General features: G+C 46.4%; 2 protein-coding genes across 5 annotated transcripts in view; one reads left to right on the top strand and one right to left on the bottom strand.

The window, feature by feature from the left end:
- The window catches only part of LOC138537868 (spermatogenesis-associated protein 46-like), an 88805-nt gene extending 79800 nt beyond the window's left edge, over positions 1-9005 (bottom strand). For 2 of the 3 annotated variants that reach the window (XM_069641484.1, XM_069641485.1), the window contains exon 1: positions 2510-2683. In XM_069641484.1, coding sequence (XP_069497585.1) covers positions 2510-2624 — 115 coding nt within the window. In that variant the 5' untranslated portion in view covers positions 2625-2683. Of the gene's footprint in view, positions 1-2509; positions 2684-8874 lie in introns of those variants that run through there. The other variant, XM_069641487.1, reaches the window with a different exon arrangement.
- The window catches only part of NOS1AP (nitric oxide synthase 1 adaptor protein), a 1516567-nt gene that overhangs the window by 1461702 nt on the left and 37407 nt on the right, over positions 1-17458 (top strand). For both annotated transcript variants that reach the window (XM_069641481.1, XM_069641480.1), the window contains exon 11: positions 8801-9095. In XM_069641481.1, coding sequence (XP_069497582.1) covers positions 8801-9095 — 295 coding nt within the window. The remainder of the gene's footprint in view (positions 1-8800; positions 9096-17458) is intronic.

The raw sequence follows: 17458 nt of genomic DNA, 5'->3' as shown, positions 1-17458 counted from the left end.
GGTGAACAGACGGAAAATGAAAATAAGATGTACACTTTTGGCTCGTCTAGAAACTATTTACAAAACCCCTGCACGTTCTAGCCCTGATTCGAATACCTCAGAGTGGTAGTCCAGACGCCACAGGGGTCAGAGGAGAAGCGCGGGCTGCACAGTGGTATTCGGGTCTGGCAGTGCTCCAAGGCCTTCCCCTGCGTGCACCATTGAACAGGAAGACACTCGAGGCCTGTTCTGGAATCCCCATTGTTTTATGTCACGTGGAGCAGGTTTGATGCATTCTACAGCTAGAGCACAGCAGACCAGACCATGGGCCCTTTCTCAGTCCATCTGGTCCCCTTGACTCCTGATTAAAGCTAGCAACCTAAACCACAGCCAGTCCGGTCTCTGTGCCCAGGCTCGGACTAGCCTGTAGGGCAATGCCTGCACTAGAATTGCAAATTGCTAGTGTGGGGCAGTTTTTTGCGTCAAAGTGGGCCACGTTTTTTGGCCCAGGCCGGCCAGTTTGATAAGTTCACCATGCAGATAGTGGTTTTGACCAGTCTTGCTAAATAAATATTCTTTAAAATGCACAATGTTCATCACATTTAATAAAAAACCTCCCCTTGGTACTACTACTCAAACAGTTTGTCACAAAAGGAATTAATTACCTTTTGCAACTGCCGGCCACTTTTTCATTGGTGGCCGAGACAATTTTATGCCCCAGTCCGACCTTGTCTGTACCCAGCCCGAAGCTTTGAGCTCTTTCCCTAACCATAAAGGTAACTGCACCAAGGTGCCAACCCTGAATGAAGGGTAACATGCCTGGGAAAGGCTCACTGCCCCAACTGCACTTTAATGGCATAAAACAGAACATATATCGGCCCTTGAGAACTGCCCACTAGCAAGCAAACACTTCATTTGAGAACACAACCTTTTCCCCCCAACTCACCCTCTGTGGCAGCAATCTCTCCCGGGCCTTTCCCCAAGTGAAACCATATTGCCCCGCTGGTCCATATACATATAATGTGCACGTGGCAGTTTAGTGCAGGCCTCTTTTGCTCTTTGGACGAGGCTATTCCTTCTAATGAGCAAAGGTGCTGCCTGCAGGCCCCTGTACATGTAGGATTGACTGGGGATCCCCTTATTTTCTTACACCTCTGCTAAACACTCTGCCACCCCACAGTGGACCCAGTTTAGTTCATGCACCTTTTGCACTTTAGACAAGGCTATTCCTTCTAATAAGCAAAGGTGCTGCCTGCGGGCCCCTGTACCTGTAGGATTGACTGGCACTCCCCTTATTTTCTTACACCTCTGTTAAACCCTCCGCCGCCCCACAGTGGACCCAGTTTAAATAACATGGCGCTATATATGCGCTTAACTATTCCCTAGTGCTTTCCGGGCAACTTTACTAATGGCCAATAGGAAGAATAGATATATTGGAGCAGATCTCTTGCCAGCACTGAAAGCAATAAAGTAGATGCGTAACACGCCATTCAAAAGTGAGTTGCTGGTCATGGGGATTCAAATGGATTCAAATGGAATCAAGAATAGCCTTAGAAGAGACATGAACAAAGATGATACACAAATGGATTTTCCAGGCTGGTTTGGGTCTGTTTGACCTAAAACATTTCACCTAATCACATTTGATCGAATTTATTTGACCTTGTTTTCGGTCTAAAATGTGGGGGGAGACCCCTGCAAACCCCCCCCCCACCCCACTTTCCCTCAACCTAATCTATTCCCTTACCCACCCGAATATATATATTTAATTACATTTGACTGAAAAAAAGTCAAAAAAATGTGATCAAATGTTTCAGGTAAAAAAATGTAAAGTCAATTATGCTAATACCTTCCAGGATCACTATACACGGTATACAATGTGTGAACTGTATCTCAATGGGAAGATTGGAGCTGCCCAAGCCCTACTTTACCACACAGCAAAGGCATGTTGATATCCATGAAGCGTAGAGCGTGGCAACCTTGCGGCAGCTGAGCCAGTGACCTGCCCAAGCGATATTCATCCTAAACGGTAGAACAAATTGCGTTCCTTGAGAAGGAATCCACGGTTTGAGCCCGGACCAGCTCGCTGGTTTTGCCCACCTTATGGCGCCCATGTGTACCTATTTTACGAATGATTGGCAACCATTGTTTTCGTCTCAGCCCTGCCCTGTCTGCTGAACAGCCCAACAATGCCTACACTGGTTCAAACTCAATGAGAAAAACCTGATGCCATTCACAATGTAGCCACAGAAAGTAGCAACAGAAAGTAGCCACTGAAAGTAGCAACAGAAGGCCATGTGGTTTGAAGGTGGGGTGAGGGGGCCAGTGGCCTAATCTGTTGGGTGGACCTGCATTGAGGCCTGAATGAGGTCAATTCCAAGTTTTTTCCATCTGAGGGAACAGGAGTCTACCTATTAAGAGGTCAGTTTTCTATTTAGAGAGATTAACATTCTGACCGCCCCCTCCTCACGTCTTAGGAGGCGGTGGGCTCTCTCCCACATCCTCTCCAATGCATTGAGTGGACGGTAGTTACCTGTCAGCTCTTTGACGGCTGTGGTAAAATACGGCACAATACTTTTCCCAGGCATGGCGACAGAAGAATCTTGCATCACTGGTCCAGAGATGGTAAGCAGGGAGAAATGGTCCATTTCCCAGTTGTGGGTGATGGACTGAAGTCAGTTTCCATTCTAAAACAGTAAACAGAATGCTGGCGTGGAACCAGGTTGCCATGGTAGCAGGAGCTTCGGTGTTCTTGATCATGTGAGGTCATAAAGCTGGAGGTGTCACTACACCTTGGACCAAGCCAAGCCACAGAAGGGTTCGCCAGGGGCAACACGTGAAGTGTTCATATTTGCTGTTGTTACTGTCATTTCTATAAGAGATTTCACCTACTATATGTTCGTGACAAGTCTTCAAGCTTACATACATTAATCGCATACATAGATATCCCTACCTCAAGCCTGTGTGGCCTTTGGTCATGGACCTTTCTGGAAGCAACTTACATGATTCCACTGACCCATAGGGTGCATGCCCTGGCTATAGGGTGCTAAGCATAGCGATAAGAGCCTGTTTGCAAATGTCTTTTGAAATTGGGTTCTGTCAATTGTGCACATTAGACTTCAGTGATCTCTCCCTATTAAAATCAAATTATGTATCCCTTAATATGCTACGAAAAGGGAGAAAAGACCTATGTATACAGATGCCGTCCCAATTAGATTTCCCCTTTGGCGAGAAGGCCCGTCAACTATCGATCTAAGGTGTTCATTAGCTATGATGACAACTTCCAATGGAGACTTCCATTTAGCCTGGCCACCAGAGCTGACCATCCATTGGGAAAGAGCCCATTTCCTCACAGGGCGGACCGTGCCTTCAGAGGTCTGACCTAGGCCCGCACAGGAGGTTCGGTCATGACACCCCCTGGGGTTTCCATTAGCGCATGTGCGCGGTGAGGTTTGAGTATACCCTACTTAGGACTCCTACAGGTTGCTGCTCGCTCATATGTGAGCCACATATAGGGAGAAACACCTTACATAAATATACTTACAATCAAGAACGCCCTATAAATGTGGCGCAGGGAGTTGGGTTGTGCCTCTTTGTCCGAGACCTGCCAAGAGAGAGGGTCATATAAGGGCTCTATTTTAATTCAGAACAAATGGTACATTTAATTTACAAAGAGAATGTCCCACAGGTGTTTTTAGAGTTTGTGCAACAGAATGTGTGGTGAATTAGAGGTTATGTTGTGGGGGGGCCTGCTCCTCTACAATGGAATGTCTTTTTCCTGGGTTCTAGGTGCTATCTTCCCTGTGGATATAATAGGATGTGGTCCCCAGTGGAAACAAAGAGAGGAGGTGAGGCCTGGGAATTGACAACCTTAAGTCTCACACGCCTCTGGTACAAGGTATCATGTGGAAAGTGGTTTTGGACCCCTTCATGCCAAGTTGGGGTGCCACGCCACTAGCACAGCCTCACTGGAGAACTGCTCAGTCAATAATTAAGAAATGATTAGCCCATTTCTGAGAGAGGAAGGTCATCTCATGAAGGGGTTCTTGTATAGAATTGGGGGGGCTATTTCATGAGAAATAGATTGCATTCTCAAATATTTAGTGTCCGTTTTTTCCACAAATGAAATGCATAACTGAATTTCTTGTCCCCATGTACACTTTGGATAAGAGGTGGGTGAGAGTGGGGGTGGGATGGGTGAGTGGTCTGAAGAGAGTTGGGTGGGGTCGAGAGAATGGTGGTAGGGTAGGTGGGGGTAGAGAGTGTGGGTACAGTGGGTCAGAGAACAGAGCGGAGGTAGGGTCGATGTGGGTAGAGAGAGCTGAGGTACAGTGGGTGGGGGTAGAGAGAGCAGAGGTAGGGCAGGTGGGTATAGAGAGAGCAGGGGTAGGGTAGACGGGTGTGCGTAGAGAGAGCATGGGTGTGTGGGTGGGTGCAAGCGGGTAGAGAGAGTATGGGTACAGTGGGCGGTTGGTGGGGGTAGAGAGAGCAGGGGTACGGTAGACGGGTGGGAGTAGAGAGAGCATAGGTGGGTGGGTGGATGGTGAGGGTAGAGAGAGCAGGGTTTTAGGGATGAGAGCAGGGGTTGGGTGGGTGGGGGCTAGAGGGAATAGGGCTGGGGAGTAGAGGACAGGGGAATGGTTGGTGGGGATAGAGGGTAGGGTTTAGAGAGAACGGGTTGGGTCGGTAGGTGCAGAGAGAGCCGGGGTAGGGTGGGTGGGGTTGATTAGAGAGAGCAGGGGTAGGGTAGGGGTGGCGGGTAGCGGTAGCAAGGGTAGGGTGGGTGGGGGTGTTTAGAGAGAGCAGGTGTATTGGTAAAACACCTGGCAATTGCTATTATCAGGTATATTCCGACGCCACCAAATTATTCGTTTTTCTGGCTGGTTGTGTGTGGCAACTTTTACCGCCCTTCAAAACCAGTACCGCATGCTACAATTCCCGGGTGCAGTATTACTGCATGCAGTAATTACCGGATCCCCGTGGAGTCATGTGGGGCTCCAAAATGGGGAATAACAGCATGGTCCGCATGGACCTATAGGGCCACCCGCTAATTACCCCATGCGGTAATGGTTAACCAGTTTGGAGGTATTACCAATACCAATATAATAGCTCCAAACTCTGTACCCGACCCTTTGTCTTTATTGAGGAACCCTCCTTGTGAAATTTAATTTGACAGATTTTTGTTGAACGATTGACAAACTGAAGTGTTTTTTGGATAGGGGTAAATTAAGGGTCTCTTTTTGAGAGCTAAATGCCCAGAATTGTTTCTCTAAAACAAAAGAATAGTTTAAAACAGTTGTTTTAAGTTGCTTTTTCACAGGGTACCTACCGCTGGTCGAATTTCGGTTGAGTAGTTAAACTTTTTTTTTAAACCCACACATTTCCAGCGAAAAAATCCTACACATTTCCAACGATTCTATAGATTTTTGGATTCAGCTGAGTAAATGTTCAACAGCTAAAACATACCGAGTCACCTGCCCCCGTGGTCAACGTCCGGGAAATCTGCATGGTTGCGACACGCATTGGTGATGCCCTGCTGCTGGTTTTAAAAAGGTAGGTTTAAAAGGAATGGGAGGGAGGGGGGAGGTGTGAGCGGAAGAAGGGGATAGTACAAAGTGTAGTAACTGGGATGGTCTTTCTGTTCGTAGATGAGGAGAGGTTAAGAAAGAGAAAGAGACAGCGAAGAGGGGGTGAGTGGGGCCAGAGATGGGGAAATGCAGGGTGGGGCGTGGCTGGAAACTGTGGTCGAGTTTCCTCCCTACTCAAGCATATGTTTCAGCAATTCCATCATGTTTTTAATGGTTACTTTTCAGTAGATCTACATCAACAATAGTCATTCATGCAAAATGTATTGACATCAAAAAGCTGGTATTGAATACAAAGCTCTCTGGTTATCCATCACCTGGTTAATCTGTCTCCCTCCATGTCAGTTTCCTTAATTCTCTCTGTAGGTCAGTCTCCCGCCATGTCAGTTTCCTTAATTCTCTCTGTAGGTCCGTCTCCCTCCATGTCAGTTTCCTTAATTCTCTCTGTAGGTGTAGGTCGGTCTCCCTCCATGTCAGTTTCCTTAATTCTCTCTGTAGGTCGGTCTCCCTCCATGTCCGTTTCCTTAATTCTCTCTGTCTGTCTGCCTATTGCTACGGATCAGTGCCTGCAAGTCAAGTAAGTGCATGTCTCCCTGCCTGCTTGCATGTCTCTCTATTTCTCTCGTTCCTTCCTCTCTCTCGCTCTCTGTTCCCTCTATCCCTCCTCTCTCCATTCCCACCCAGTCTCGCTCCCCCACCCCCCGTCTTTCTACCCATTGCATTTACTTCAGCAAACACAACCTGGTTAAATTTGTCTTTTCCTCTTTCCACTAAAATGCTTTCCGAGTTCTCCCTATACGGTAAGATACATGTTGTACGTGGCCTTCCTCTTTTCAAATGTTCTGCTTGCTTATCAGTGATGAGACTCCGAGATGGTACTCCCTCCCCCGCCTGAGGTCAATATATGGTTCGATTCAGCCCCAGCTGTACAGTATCCTAAAATAGCAATGTAGTGGTAATGACTTTCGTTTGTTAGCCAAGCCAATTTGGTACATAATTCTCTAATAGGGTGAATTAGAGCACCTGCCTATCCCACCACGTTTCCTGTACCTGTGCACATCATCCCTCGACACTACGCCACTGCTGCATGCCGGTACCCGCCTCCCGATCAAGCAGAGGCGTAGCTAGGACTGCCTAACAAGTGGGGCCTGAAGCGAATGTAGTTTGGCCCATCGTAGTGACATTAACATCTGTAAATGCCCACACAGTGCTGCTGAGTGGGTATTTACAGATTTTGGATGGGCCTTGCCCACTCAGGCCATATACCCTGTCTATGCCTCAGCTATCGAGCATAATTAGGGATACCTCCTCTGAGGTGAACATAGTCCAAATGGTCCAATTGGTGCATATTCTGTTCCAACTGTGTTACCTAGTGTAAATGCACACTTTATTCCAGGTATGGGGCTGGTGGCAGGAGGAGGGAACGGAGGTAGTGTTAAGAATTGAGAGACAGGACTGTTCGTCCAATCAGGGTGTTCCTGGTGTTGTAATGTACGGGACAGCCAGAACCCGGACTAGAGGAATGCTATACAGGAAGGAAGCAGTAAACCGAAGTAGGCTGTACCCCAAAAACGTATGCAAAAGTACACACTACTTAGGAATATTGTGGCCTAGCCAACCTGCAGCCAAAGCGACGCCGTGTCGTCAGTAAAGGATAAAAGACTGTCTCTGGTAAGATAACGCTTTCTTTATGGAAGGATTGATAGTCCCAAAATGAAAATCTAAACAGAAATATCAAACTGTGGACAGACATAGCTTTTCATTTAGCAGTCTCCATTAGAGAGGAGGATAGCTCAGGGGCAACGTGCTCGCCTTGAAAGGAAGACGACATGGAGCAACACAGGTTCGATCCCCAGTCCGTGCTTAGAAACCGCTGGGTATTAAGCGCAAAAGGTTAGGAAGAAGTCTCGAAGGTGAAAAGGAGGGTAGTATGTATTAAAGGGGAATTTTGTTAGCCTGAACTAGAGGAGGGGTACTGAGCATGTTTACGCCCCGCGCCCCCATTTCGTTTCAATCCTTCTTTTCCCCCTTTAAACAGGTCCCTGAAGCCTTTCCCCTTTCTGTACCACACTCCCTTGTTGCCAGCAGTTTAAATCCCATACGCAGATACAAAGAGATGAGGTCGGAACCAATTAAATATAAAAGGCACAAACTCACAAATCCAGGAGGACTGGTGTGGCAGACTCATTTTTTGTCGCTCCAGTTTCTGGGGCGCTATTGTGAACTATTTATGGGAGGACACGGATATATGGAAATGAGGTGAATCCTAAATAGTCGTGTGCCTCTGGAATACCATTAGGTTTGTAAATGTAATTTCTGGTCAAAAAGGAAGTCAAGAAAAACTTCCCATCTAGAGATCAATGACTTAGTGCATGCCATCCTCTAGCAAGCCTTGCTGGGGAACCGAGAGATGGAGATATTGAGAAGAGTTTCCCCGCAGCATCGTTTCAGGCGCCCTTGGTCTCTGGCCTAGTGCCAGAGTCTATGCTCAATTTTCGCTGCATACAAAATCTGCTGACAGGAAGTCCAAGACACAGCGGAGGCCATTTTGTTCTGGCTGTGTACTTATTGCACTGATGTGAGCACACCCATTAGCTTTTCCGTGGATGAAGTCCCCTCCATGCAATTTTAATTCGTTTTGGACTAAGGTGAAAAGGCAGCACGTAAATCCGGACGACGCGAGGGGCAACCTTTTCTAAAATTATTCGTAAATGCCTCCCTCCAGGGAGCTGCGTGGCGTACAGGGATTTGCATGGATTCCTATGGCATTCCTATGGGATATGCTAATGTCTGGACTCAGGGCTAGCTAGTCTTTTGGTTGTAGCCCCTGAGCTTCTCTCCTGGGCTAAAACCAAACGACCCGGGGCTATTGCCCGCTCAGCCCCCCCCCCCCTAGCAACGCATCTGCTTCTTACCATCCGTGTCTGTGCAAATGGCCCCCAATGTGTGAATTCCTTGATACGGATGTATGTGTTTATGTGAAAATTGGTGAAACGTGACAAACGTAATCTGACTCGTGTTTTAATAGTATGATCCTTGCGTTCCCATAGTCCATTTCTACCAAAACATGTGTCTTAACATTGTACATTCACTTGAGGATTATATAATACCATTCACACTAGTGAGTCCATGCCATGCTTAATAGTGTGTGAAGTGGTAGCCAGTTTGTAGTTGAAGAAGACATGTTATCATTTTTTAACCTTCGTTGACGTCCACTGTCATTGTGTTCTGTATTTCAGTCGACCAAAGTATGTTTGAGAACTCAAACGCTGCGCTCACGCCAAAACTGCAGCAAAATAGGTCTCTCTCTCACCTGGCAACGCCGGTACCAGCCGAAGCGGCCGGGGTGGGACTCCTCATGGGCAGCACTCAGCACCTAAAGAACCTCGGCAAGGCTGTCGGAGCCAAAGTCAACGATTTCTTGCGGAGGAAGGAAGCGCTGAACCTTGAAGACATTGGAGTGACTGAAGTCAACAAAAATGTGGCTTCAGTCCTGTCCTCCAGTCACAGCTCGCTACTGCCCAACGGTGACGGGTGAGTACCGCGCATGGTCCATTAACCACATTCTAGAAGATGGGCCATCTTGCCATGGCCTAATGATTAACACTGCATGACTTGTATTTTTAAATTGGTAAGGACTGACTGTGATGCATTGATGTCACCACATAGTTGAGTGTAAATGTTCTCTTTTGCACGATTTTATTCAGGATATGTCAAGTTTTGCAGGCATGTTGGTTTCAGTAATCAGCATGCTCACACGCCCTTATAATGATGTTACGCTACTCTTTCCAAAATGCAAGCAATGGCCATCTTCAAAGGATGTCTGTCTTGGGTGATGTCTTCTGAGTCCCAGGAGGATAGCTCAGGGTCAACTTGCTTGCCTTGGAAGCAAGACGACATGGATCATCAAGGGTTCAATCCCCGGGTCTGTGCTTAAAAACCTCTGTGTATTAAGCTTTATCAATAACCAAGCATATCATTTCTCTTAAAACCAAATGGTCAAAATAATGTGTTTTAACAACACATTTGAAAATATGCCCTTTCTGCTAAATGGTAATTGGATGTAAAATGGGATTTTCGAAATGTAAATTATCCACAACCATAATATGGGGCTAGAATTAAACAAGCAATGCTGGAGCCATTCCTATAATATTTGTTAGAGGCCTGGCATGGGTAGTACCGTTCAACAGCCTGTCCTCCTTCCTTCGCGTCCACAAAAGTGAGCTTGAAACAGACGCACTTCAGCCTGTTTGTGTTCAAATGCAAATCACTCCAACTCTCTTGCACCTTTGTGGGTCAGCGAGTCATCTTCCTCTTTTGAATCTCCCCTTTCCCAATCTCCGCCGCTCTGACCGCAACCATTCTAGGCCCTTTACTTGCGGGGCCGCCCTCAGGCCCTTTACTTGCGGGGCCGCCCTCAGGCCCTTTACCTGCAGGGCCAACCTCAGGCTTCCTAGTGAAGGGGACTGGGTCTTTGGTCAGTTTGCGATTTTTGGAAGCAGTTGTGGCCTCTGCCAGAGGTATGCGCCTCAGGCAGCACCTCACACGCGGCTGCACTCCGATTTAAGCAATGTATTTCTAAAAGACCGCTGTTCCATCACTGGCTGCAACAGATCCCTCAAAGCGTGTAGAAATGTCCCTTTTCTCTGACTAAACTCTGCTTCTGGTAGGCATCAGTGTATGCATAATTAGCACTTGGATGGGCAATCTAATGATAATGATGTGTTATTTATATAGCACCTTAATCCATCTACTTTTCAAAGACCCCACCTGACTTTTCATTCGGTGCCATATACCACAACTTCTATGTGAACTGAATGGCAAAATCAAGCCGTGTGTACAGTTGACCGGCCCATGATTCCTGCTTCTTTGTTTTGGTACTAAAAATGTTGTGCACATTTGCAAAACAAGAAGCTGAAAGTCTGTGTAAAGCAATGATTACAAGCACATGACTTTATCAGATATGCGGTTCTGCGGTATGTCCAAGTCTTCACCATAGACCACGCAACCCATAAGGTAATCTGCAGCGATCTCAAGGTTTCCCATGTAGCGTGTGAAAGAATCAACTAGCTGCAGGCTTTTGGGCTCATGTCATAGTGCATTCTGGTACTTTTAAACCTGCATGTGTAATGTGTGCAGGAATACGAAATCACGTGTTCTAAAAACAACTGGACTGACAGGAGACACGTTGAGAGCTCCCTTTCAGCTTGAGGAGCAAGTGTGTGAATGATGTAGCCAGCAGTTGCATTCAATTACTGTTCTGCCGTAGAAGAGAAAACATTGACTTCTGCAATCAAGTGGATTGATCCTATTGGGCAGGATCGATACATGTCGAGCTCCAGAGATCTTTGTGCAACCGAAATGCAAATTCTGGGAAGGGGTCTCAGCCTTTTGCACTTGATAAAATGGGTATTGTTTAGTTTGGGTAACATCTGTAGTTTGCAATGTCGTGAAGCTACTACACTTACCGGGAGAGTAAGTTACAGTAGAGTTTACTCCTTGTGCCAGGTTGTCCCTTGACTGTATTGGTGCTGTGGACCCGAAGGAGTAAGCTGGTTAGGTCACTCTCTCGTTGCTCTCCGTCCAACTCCCTGCCCACGATATTGGGACACCCAAGCTCCTGCTGTGCATTAAACTGTGCTGTCCATCACAGCCCCGTGATATGGAAACAGGATACTGTAGTGATCAGTGGCCCCTCATCTAAATTTTCATCTGGCCACCAGTGACCTTCTTAACAGCTACCAATCCAGATTCTAGCGCATGTGCATCACCAAGTCAGCCACCTTGCATGCCATCAGTGATGGGCGACTACCACCTTGCATGCCATCAGTGATGGGCGACTACCACCTTGCATGCCATCAGTGGTGAGCGACCGCCACCTTGCATGCCATCAGTGGTGAGCGACCCCCACCTTGCATGCCATCAGTGATGGGCGACTACCACCTTGCATGCCATCAGTGGTGAGCGATCGCCACCTTGCATGCCATCAGTGGTGAGCGACCGCCACTTTGCATGCCATCAATGTGAGCGACCACCACCTTGCATGCCATCAGTGATGGGCGACCGCCACCTTGCATGCCATCAAGGTGAGCGACCGCCACCTTGCATGCCATCAATGTGAGCGACTGACACCTTGCATGCCATCAGTGGTGAGCGACCGCCACCTTGCATGCCATCAATGTGAGCAACCACCACCTTGCATGCCATCAATGTGAGCAACCACCACCTTGCATGCCATCAGTGGTGAGCGACCACCACCTTGCATGCCATCAGTGGTTAGCGACCGCCACCTTGCATGCCATCAGTGATTAGCGACTACCACCTTACATGCCATCAATGTGAGCGACCGCCACCTTGCATGCCATCAATGTGAGTGACCGCCACCTTGCATGCCCTGTCATATCCCATTACTCTGAGACAGACTCGTATGTCCATCCATCCCAGCGGCAGACAAGTCTGTATGCCTGGAAAAACATAATATGCCCCATATTGGCAGTTTTGCACAGCTAAAGTTAGAGGGTGAAAGGACAGGTAGGAAGTTGGCGGGAAAAAGCAAGTTTAAATGAGCTGCATAAGTAACCCACTGACAATGGTGGGGAAAAAGCAAGTTTAAATCAGATGCCTAAGTAACCCACTGACAAGTGATCCCACCCGTGGGCAGGGTCACAATTCGCTCTCACCCACGGATAAGGACTCAGTGCTTTAAGACTACGGTGGTGACTGGCGGAGAATAAAGGCGGAATAACAGAACACGTTCTCGTGTTCGTTTATGGGAGAACAATTAGAAGGGTCGCATACACCGAGTCGTGTTTAGTGTAATGAGAGCGCATGCTCGGTGCTTGATTTCATCCGGAGGGGACGAGGGATCGAGGTGGGCAAAGAGGAAATAGAAGCACTCGGACCTTCAGATGACATCCAAAACCTTGCAGGGAGGGGTGTGAGGGAAGGGGGTACTTTTACAATCTCTTACCTTCACTCGCTCCCTCTTTCACAAAAAAACACCTTTTTGAGTGTTCCACTTTTGGACAAGTCCTGTGAATTAAGATCACTGGGCAATCTCAGAAGTACCATCTGGGAAATATTTAGAGTAATTTAAATGGCTGCAGCGAATATATCTACCAGGATTGCCGGAGCACGTTCTCGTGCCGTTCACACACCCAACACTAGTCGATATTTAATTCATAGATCTCCAAAACCGCCTTGCAACCAAACTACTTACGCTATCGCGACACATATATCTAGTTGGGCCGGGAGGATAGCTCAGGGGCAACACGTTTGTCTTGTAAGCAAGACAAGCATTACAACACAGGTTCAAATCCTGGCCTCGTGCTTAGAAACCTCTCCGGTATTAATCATGTTATAAAAGAACTATTATACGTTATATTATAGTCTATAACTTTCTCCAGAAGATGATCCTTGTAAGATGAAATGACACACATCCATCCTCACACAAAGCACTTCCTGTTGTCCGATTTCTAAAATAGACCTCTTCTGTTCCCACTCTCCCCTCTCACATTCCTCACTTTTGCTCACTATTCCCCAAGCAGACTAATGTCTGGAGCATCCCGAGCGAACGTACAGTGGGCCTCATTACGATATTGGCGGTAAGGCAACAACGGCGCCGGTAGTGCAACCGGCGCCGTTGTTACCATGCTGCCACATTAAGAGTTATGCCCACGGGTGCCGCTCTGCACGCCTGGCCAGACCACGCATGCAGAGCAGCATCCGCGAGCAGAACAGGATGGTAGCAACGGTACCGTTATGAACGGTACAGCTGCTACCATCCTCCCCATTCCCATTGAGCCCTATGGGGGCTCAAATGGGAATGGGGACGTACCGGCACCGGGTTCTGCGCAAGGGGAATTACCGGGCCTGCAAAGGTCGGAATGGCCCGGTTATTCCCCTTTCGCAGGACCCGGTGCTGGACCCGAGTTTGGGTGTAGACATGCCCTAAGGGCATGGCTACCTCCAACCTCGTAATGAGGCCGAGTGTGTCTCGGATGAGGATCAGGTGCTCTGATACTATACTACGGTGGTGATTTGGTGCAGTATAAAGGCAGAGTAACATGGCTAGTGCACCAAGAAACAGAAATGTCTGAATGCCACTGACAAAACTGAAGACTCCCTAAGAGCTGGCAACCATTTCCCAAAAAGCAGGGTTCTTCTCACTGACTTTACCATGCATCTGTTAAGTGTTCTTCGTCCCACAGACTCTGCCTCCAGAATACCAGACTCCTCAGGATACTTTCATGCCTTTATTCAGCCCACATCTCAAGCACTCTGCTCTGATTGGCAGCATAGTTCTAGAGGAAGAGCATCCTGGAGAATGTACTTGAATTCGTCAGCCAATTGCCGCTAGAGACCCATCTTCACCATTGTTGTCATGGCAGCACCTAAGACGAAGAAGACAAGGGAGTTAGTGTGCTCTGCATTATAAGCAATCAATGCAGTGTCACAGCAGGTAACGGAGCAAATGAAAGACGAGTAAGACTAAAGAAAGTAAACGTTGCAACGTAGAGACATTAAGAGAGTTGGTCATTGCGCATCTGTGATTCCATGTGAAAAAAGGAGAACGTTGGCATAGAGGTGATATGAAGAAAGCAGGGAATTGCATCGCTCCTATTCTATGTGAAAGAAGGAGAACGTTGGCATTGTAGTGTAGTAAGAAAGTTGGGCATTGCGTATTTATGATCCCATGTCAAAGAAGGGGAATGTTGGCATAGAGGTGATATGAATAAAAGGGGCATTGCATATTCCCAATTACATGTGAAGGAAGGCGAACATTGGCATAGAGGTGATATTAAGAAAGTAGGGCATCGCTGTGATTCCCTGTCAAAGGAGGAGAACATTGGCATATTTTATTTTTATTTATTTATTTTATTTATATGTTTATATTGCGCTGCAGCCCGCAGTCATCAGAGCTCATTACAAAGAGACAGACTAAAATATAGGAAACAGGACATGGCGAGGACCACATAAAACAAAACATATAGAAGGAAGTGTTGGGCTAGCTGAGTAACTAAGGTAGGGTCCTATTTGAAAAGAAGTGCCTTAAGTTGCTTTCTGAAGAGAAGATGGTTAGTTTCCAATCTCAGTGCGGAAGGGAGTTTGTAAGGACTGCTTTGGTCTTGAAAGCCCTACCTAATCCTTTTGCTTTTTTATGCAGGAATAACTTGGAGGGTTGCAGTGTGATTCATACCACATGAATTGTTTTTTTAGGTAGATTGGTGCTTTTCCATATAAGCATCGTTGTACTAGGGTAATTGCTTTAAATGTGATGCGTTCCTCGATCGCCAGCCAATGTAAATCCTTTCTGTCTTTTGTGATATGTTCTCTCTTAGGTTTGCCGGTGATTGTTCTGATGGCATTATTTTGGACCACTTGACATTGTTTTAGACATTTGCTGCTTGCACCTAGGAGTAGGGAGTTTCCATAATCCAACTGGGAGAGAATTGTAGCTCTTGGTATTGTTGTGCTGTTTTGTAGGCTCATCAGGGGTCTGGTTTTTTTCAATAGTTTCTGATGATATTGGCAGTTCCTTTTAAGGTAGGCAGTGTGGGCTTCTGCTCCCAAGGATGCATGTAAATAAATGCTAATGTTTTCACGTTTTCTGCTATAAGTATTTGTGTCTCTTTGATCTTGAATGCGGTTTATTGCGGACTTAATTTTTTTCTGGCATAAGGTGATCCAAAAATCATAAGCTCCGTTTTCGTGGCGTTTAAGCACATCCAGTTGTCCTTCATCCAACGTTCGATGATGTTATAAACTCTCGAGAGTTTTTCGCTGTCCTGTTCATAATTACCACTAAGTTCGAACACCAATTGGGTGTCGTCAGCGAAGTTGGTGAAAAATATACCGAGTTGGGACAGAAGTGAGCATAGGCATCGCATGTATACATTAAACAGTAGGGGGAGAAGCTTGCGCCCTGAGGGACTCCACAGTTAACTGGTTTTGGTTTTGAGGAGTGTTTCCCCCAGACAATCCTAGATTGCCTGTCCTGCAAGAAAGATGACACCCAGTCTATGGCCTCATCAGAGCAGTTTCCTGATTGATCTAGGGCCTCTCAGAGCCTCCGATGATCCAGCAGATCAAAGGCTGCCGAGAGGTCCAATAGGATCAGCAAACCAGTTTTACCTTGGTCGAGGATGCTGAGCATTTCCGTTTGCAGATCCAATAGCGCGGTTTCCGTGCTGTGGGCTGTCCTAAAGCCTGTTTGTTGTGGATGAAGCAGGTTGTTGTCATCCACAAATTCCTGAAGTTGTTCGGTGGCAATCCTGTCTAGTATTTTTAGTAGGAAGTTGCAGTTGGTAATTGGCCTTAGGTTTGCGGGGTCTTGTTGATTTAGTTGAGGTTTTTTAGGCAATAGTGTTACCGTGACCGTTTTGATAGCGGCAGGGACATTGCCATCTCTAAACGAAGCATTTACCATTCTTGTCAGAAACGGTGCAAAGATTGCAGCGTTGTCAGAATTAGTTTTGGCGGCAATACATTTTCAGTGCATGAGGTGCATTTAATATTTGATAGGGTTTTATTCATATCTTCCAGTGTTATGGGTTTAAAATGAAATTTTGGACTTTGTGAGTCAATCTTGTTTTCCCCTATATTGTCTGGGATGGAGATGTTAGTTGCCTTACAATTGGAGATTGTTTCTCTTGCCTTGATAATTTTATTGTGAAAGGCAGTTTCGACTGCTTCAGTCCTTTTCAGTGGGCTGAAATGGAGGGGATAGTGCTACAGGTTTTTCAATGTTTTTGAGTATCTGGAAAAAAATTTCCCAGTCGAGTTAGATGCAGTAGTAATCTGTTCGTTATAATGATTTTTCTTTAGGTCAGTTATTTTAGTCCTGTATATAGTGTCAGCAATTGGCCAGTTCTTTTTGTTACTTTCTGTGGGGTCTTTTAACCATATCCTTTCTAGTTTCGGTTTTTCCTTTTTAAGTTTTGAAGCTTCTGAATTAAACCATTTTTGGTGGTTGATATTGGGCCGAACGTGCTTGTTTTTTTAGAGGAGCATATTGGTTTAGTAGAACATTCATGTGTTTGTTGTATGTGGATATAATATCCTCACAGGAATCCGCATCATTAGTTTCACGCATGATTTGCGTGATGCCTTCTGAAAGGATGGTTGACGTGATTTTTTTTAGATTTCTATCTAAGACCATTTTCGGGGAATTGTTTGGTTTGGCTGCTTTTGGTTTAAGCACTAACTTTGATTCAATTTTGTGGTGGTCTGACCATATGCAGGGATATGTCCTTGTTATTTGTAACCATCCAGTCTGGCTGGTTGCCCGTAGCGGCTGTGGGATCCTTATTTATTATGGTGTAAGAGCAGTTAGATAGATCTTCTTCTAGGCTTATGGCATCAGGGTCTTTGATATTGCCCCTCCATCTATATAAGTCTCCTAATAGTATTGTCCCTGTGTTGGATGTTTTCAGGTTATTCAGTAAATGGGTTAACTCATCATTGAAATCTGATACAAGGGATGGGGGCCTATAAATGACTATCAGATTGATACAGTCGTTTGGAGTGTGGGTCAATTTGAGATGCAGGATCTCGCATCCTGTGCATTGTGTAGGAGCAGAGAAGAATTTGAGGTCTTGTTGGGCGATTATGGCTACACCTCCGCCTTTTCCTGTCACTCTATTATTGGTGTAGATGGTATAATTTCTAGGCACAGCGATGTCGACCGTAGGCCCCATTGGTTCCTGAAGCCAGGTCTCAGTGAGACACAGTACATCGAGGTCGTCTTCCAGGATATAGTCATGAATATCCTGTGCATGTTTGTTTAGGGATCTAGTATTCAGCAATGCTATTTTGATGACACGGGTTGTGGTTTCATTTGGGGGAGGTTCCTCCTTGTGGGGTTTTGTGTGTGGAGCTTCAGTAAGGTTATTACA

The sequence above is a fragment of the Ambystoma mexicanum genome, chromosome 1q, assembly GCF_040938575.1.
Source record: "Ambystoma mexicanum isolate Mex_15411 chromosome 1q, UKY_AmexF1_1, whole genome shotgun sequence".
Taxonomy (NCBI): Eukaryota; Metazoa; Chordata; class Amphibia; order Caudata; family Ambystomatidae; genus Ambystoma; species Ambystoma mexicanum.
Note: the sequence above shows the minus strand (reverse complement) of the source record. Positions and strands in the feature narration are given on the sequence as shown.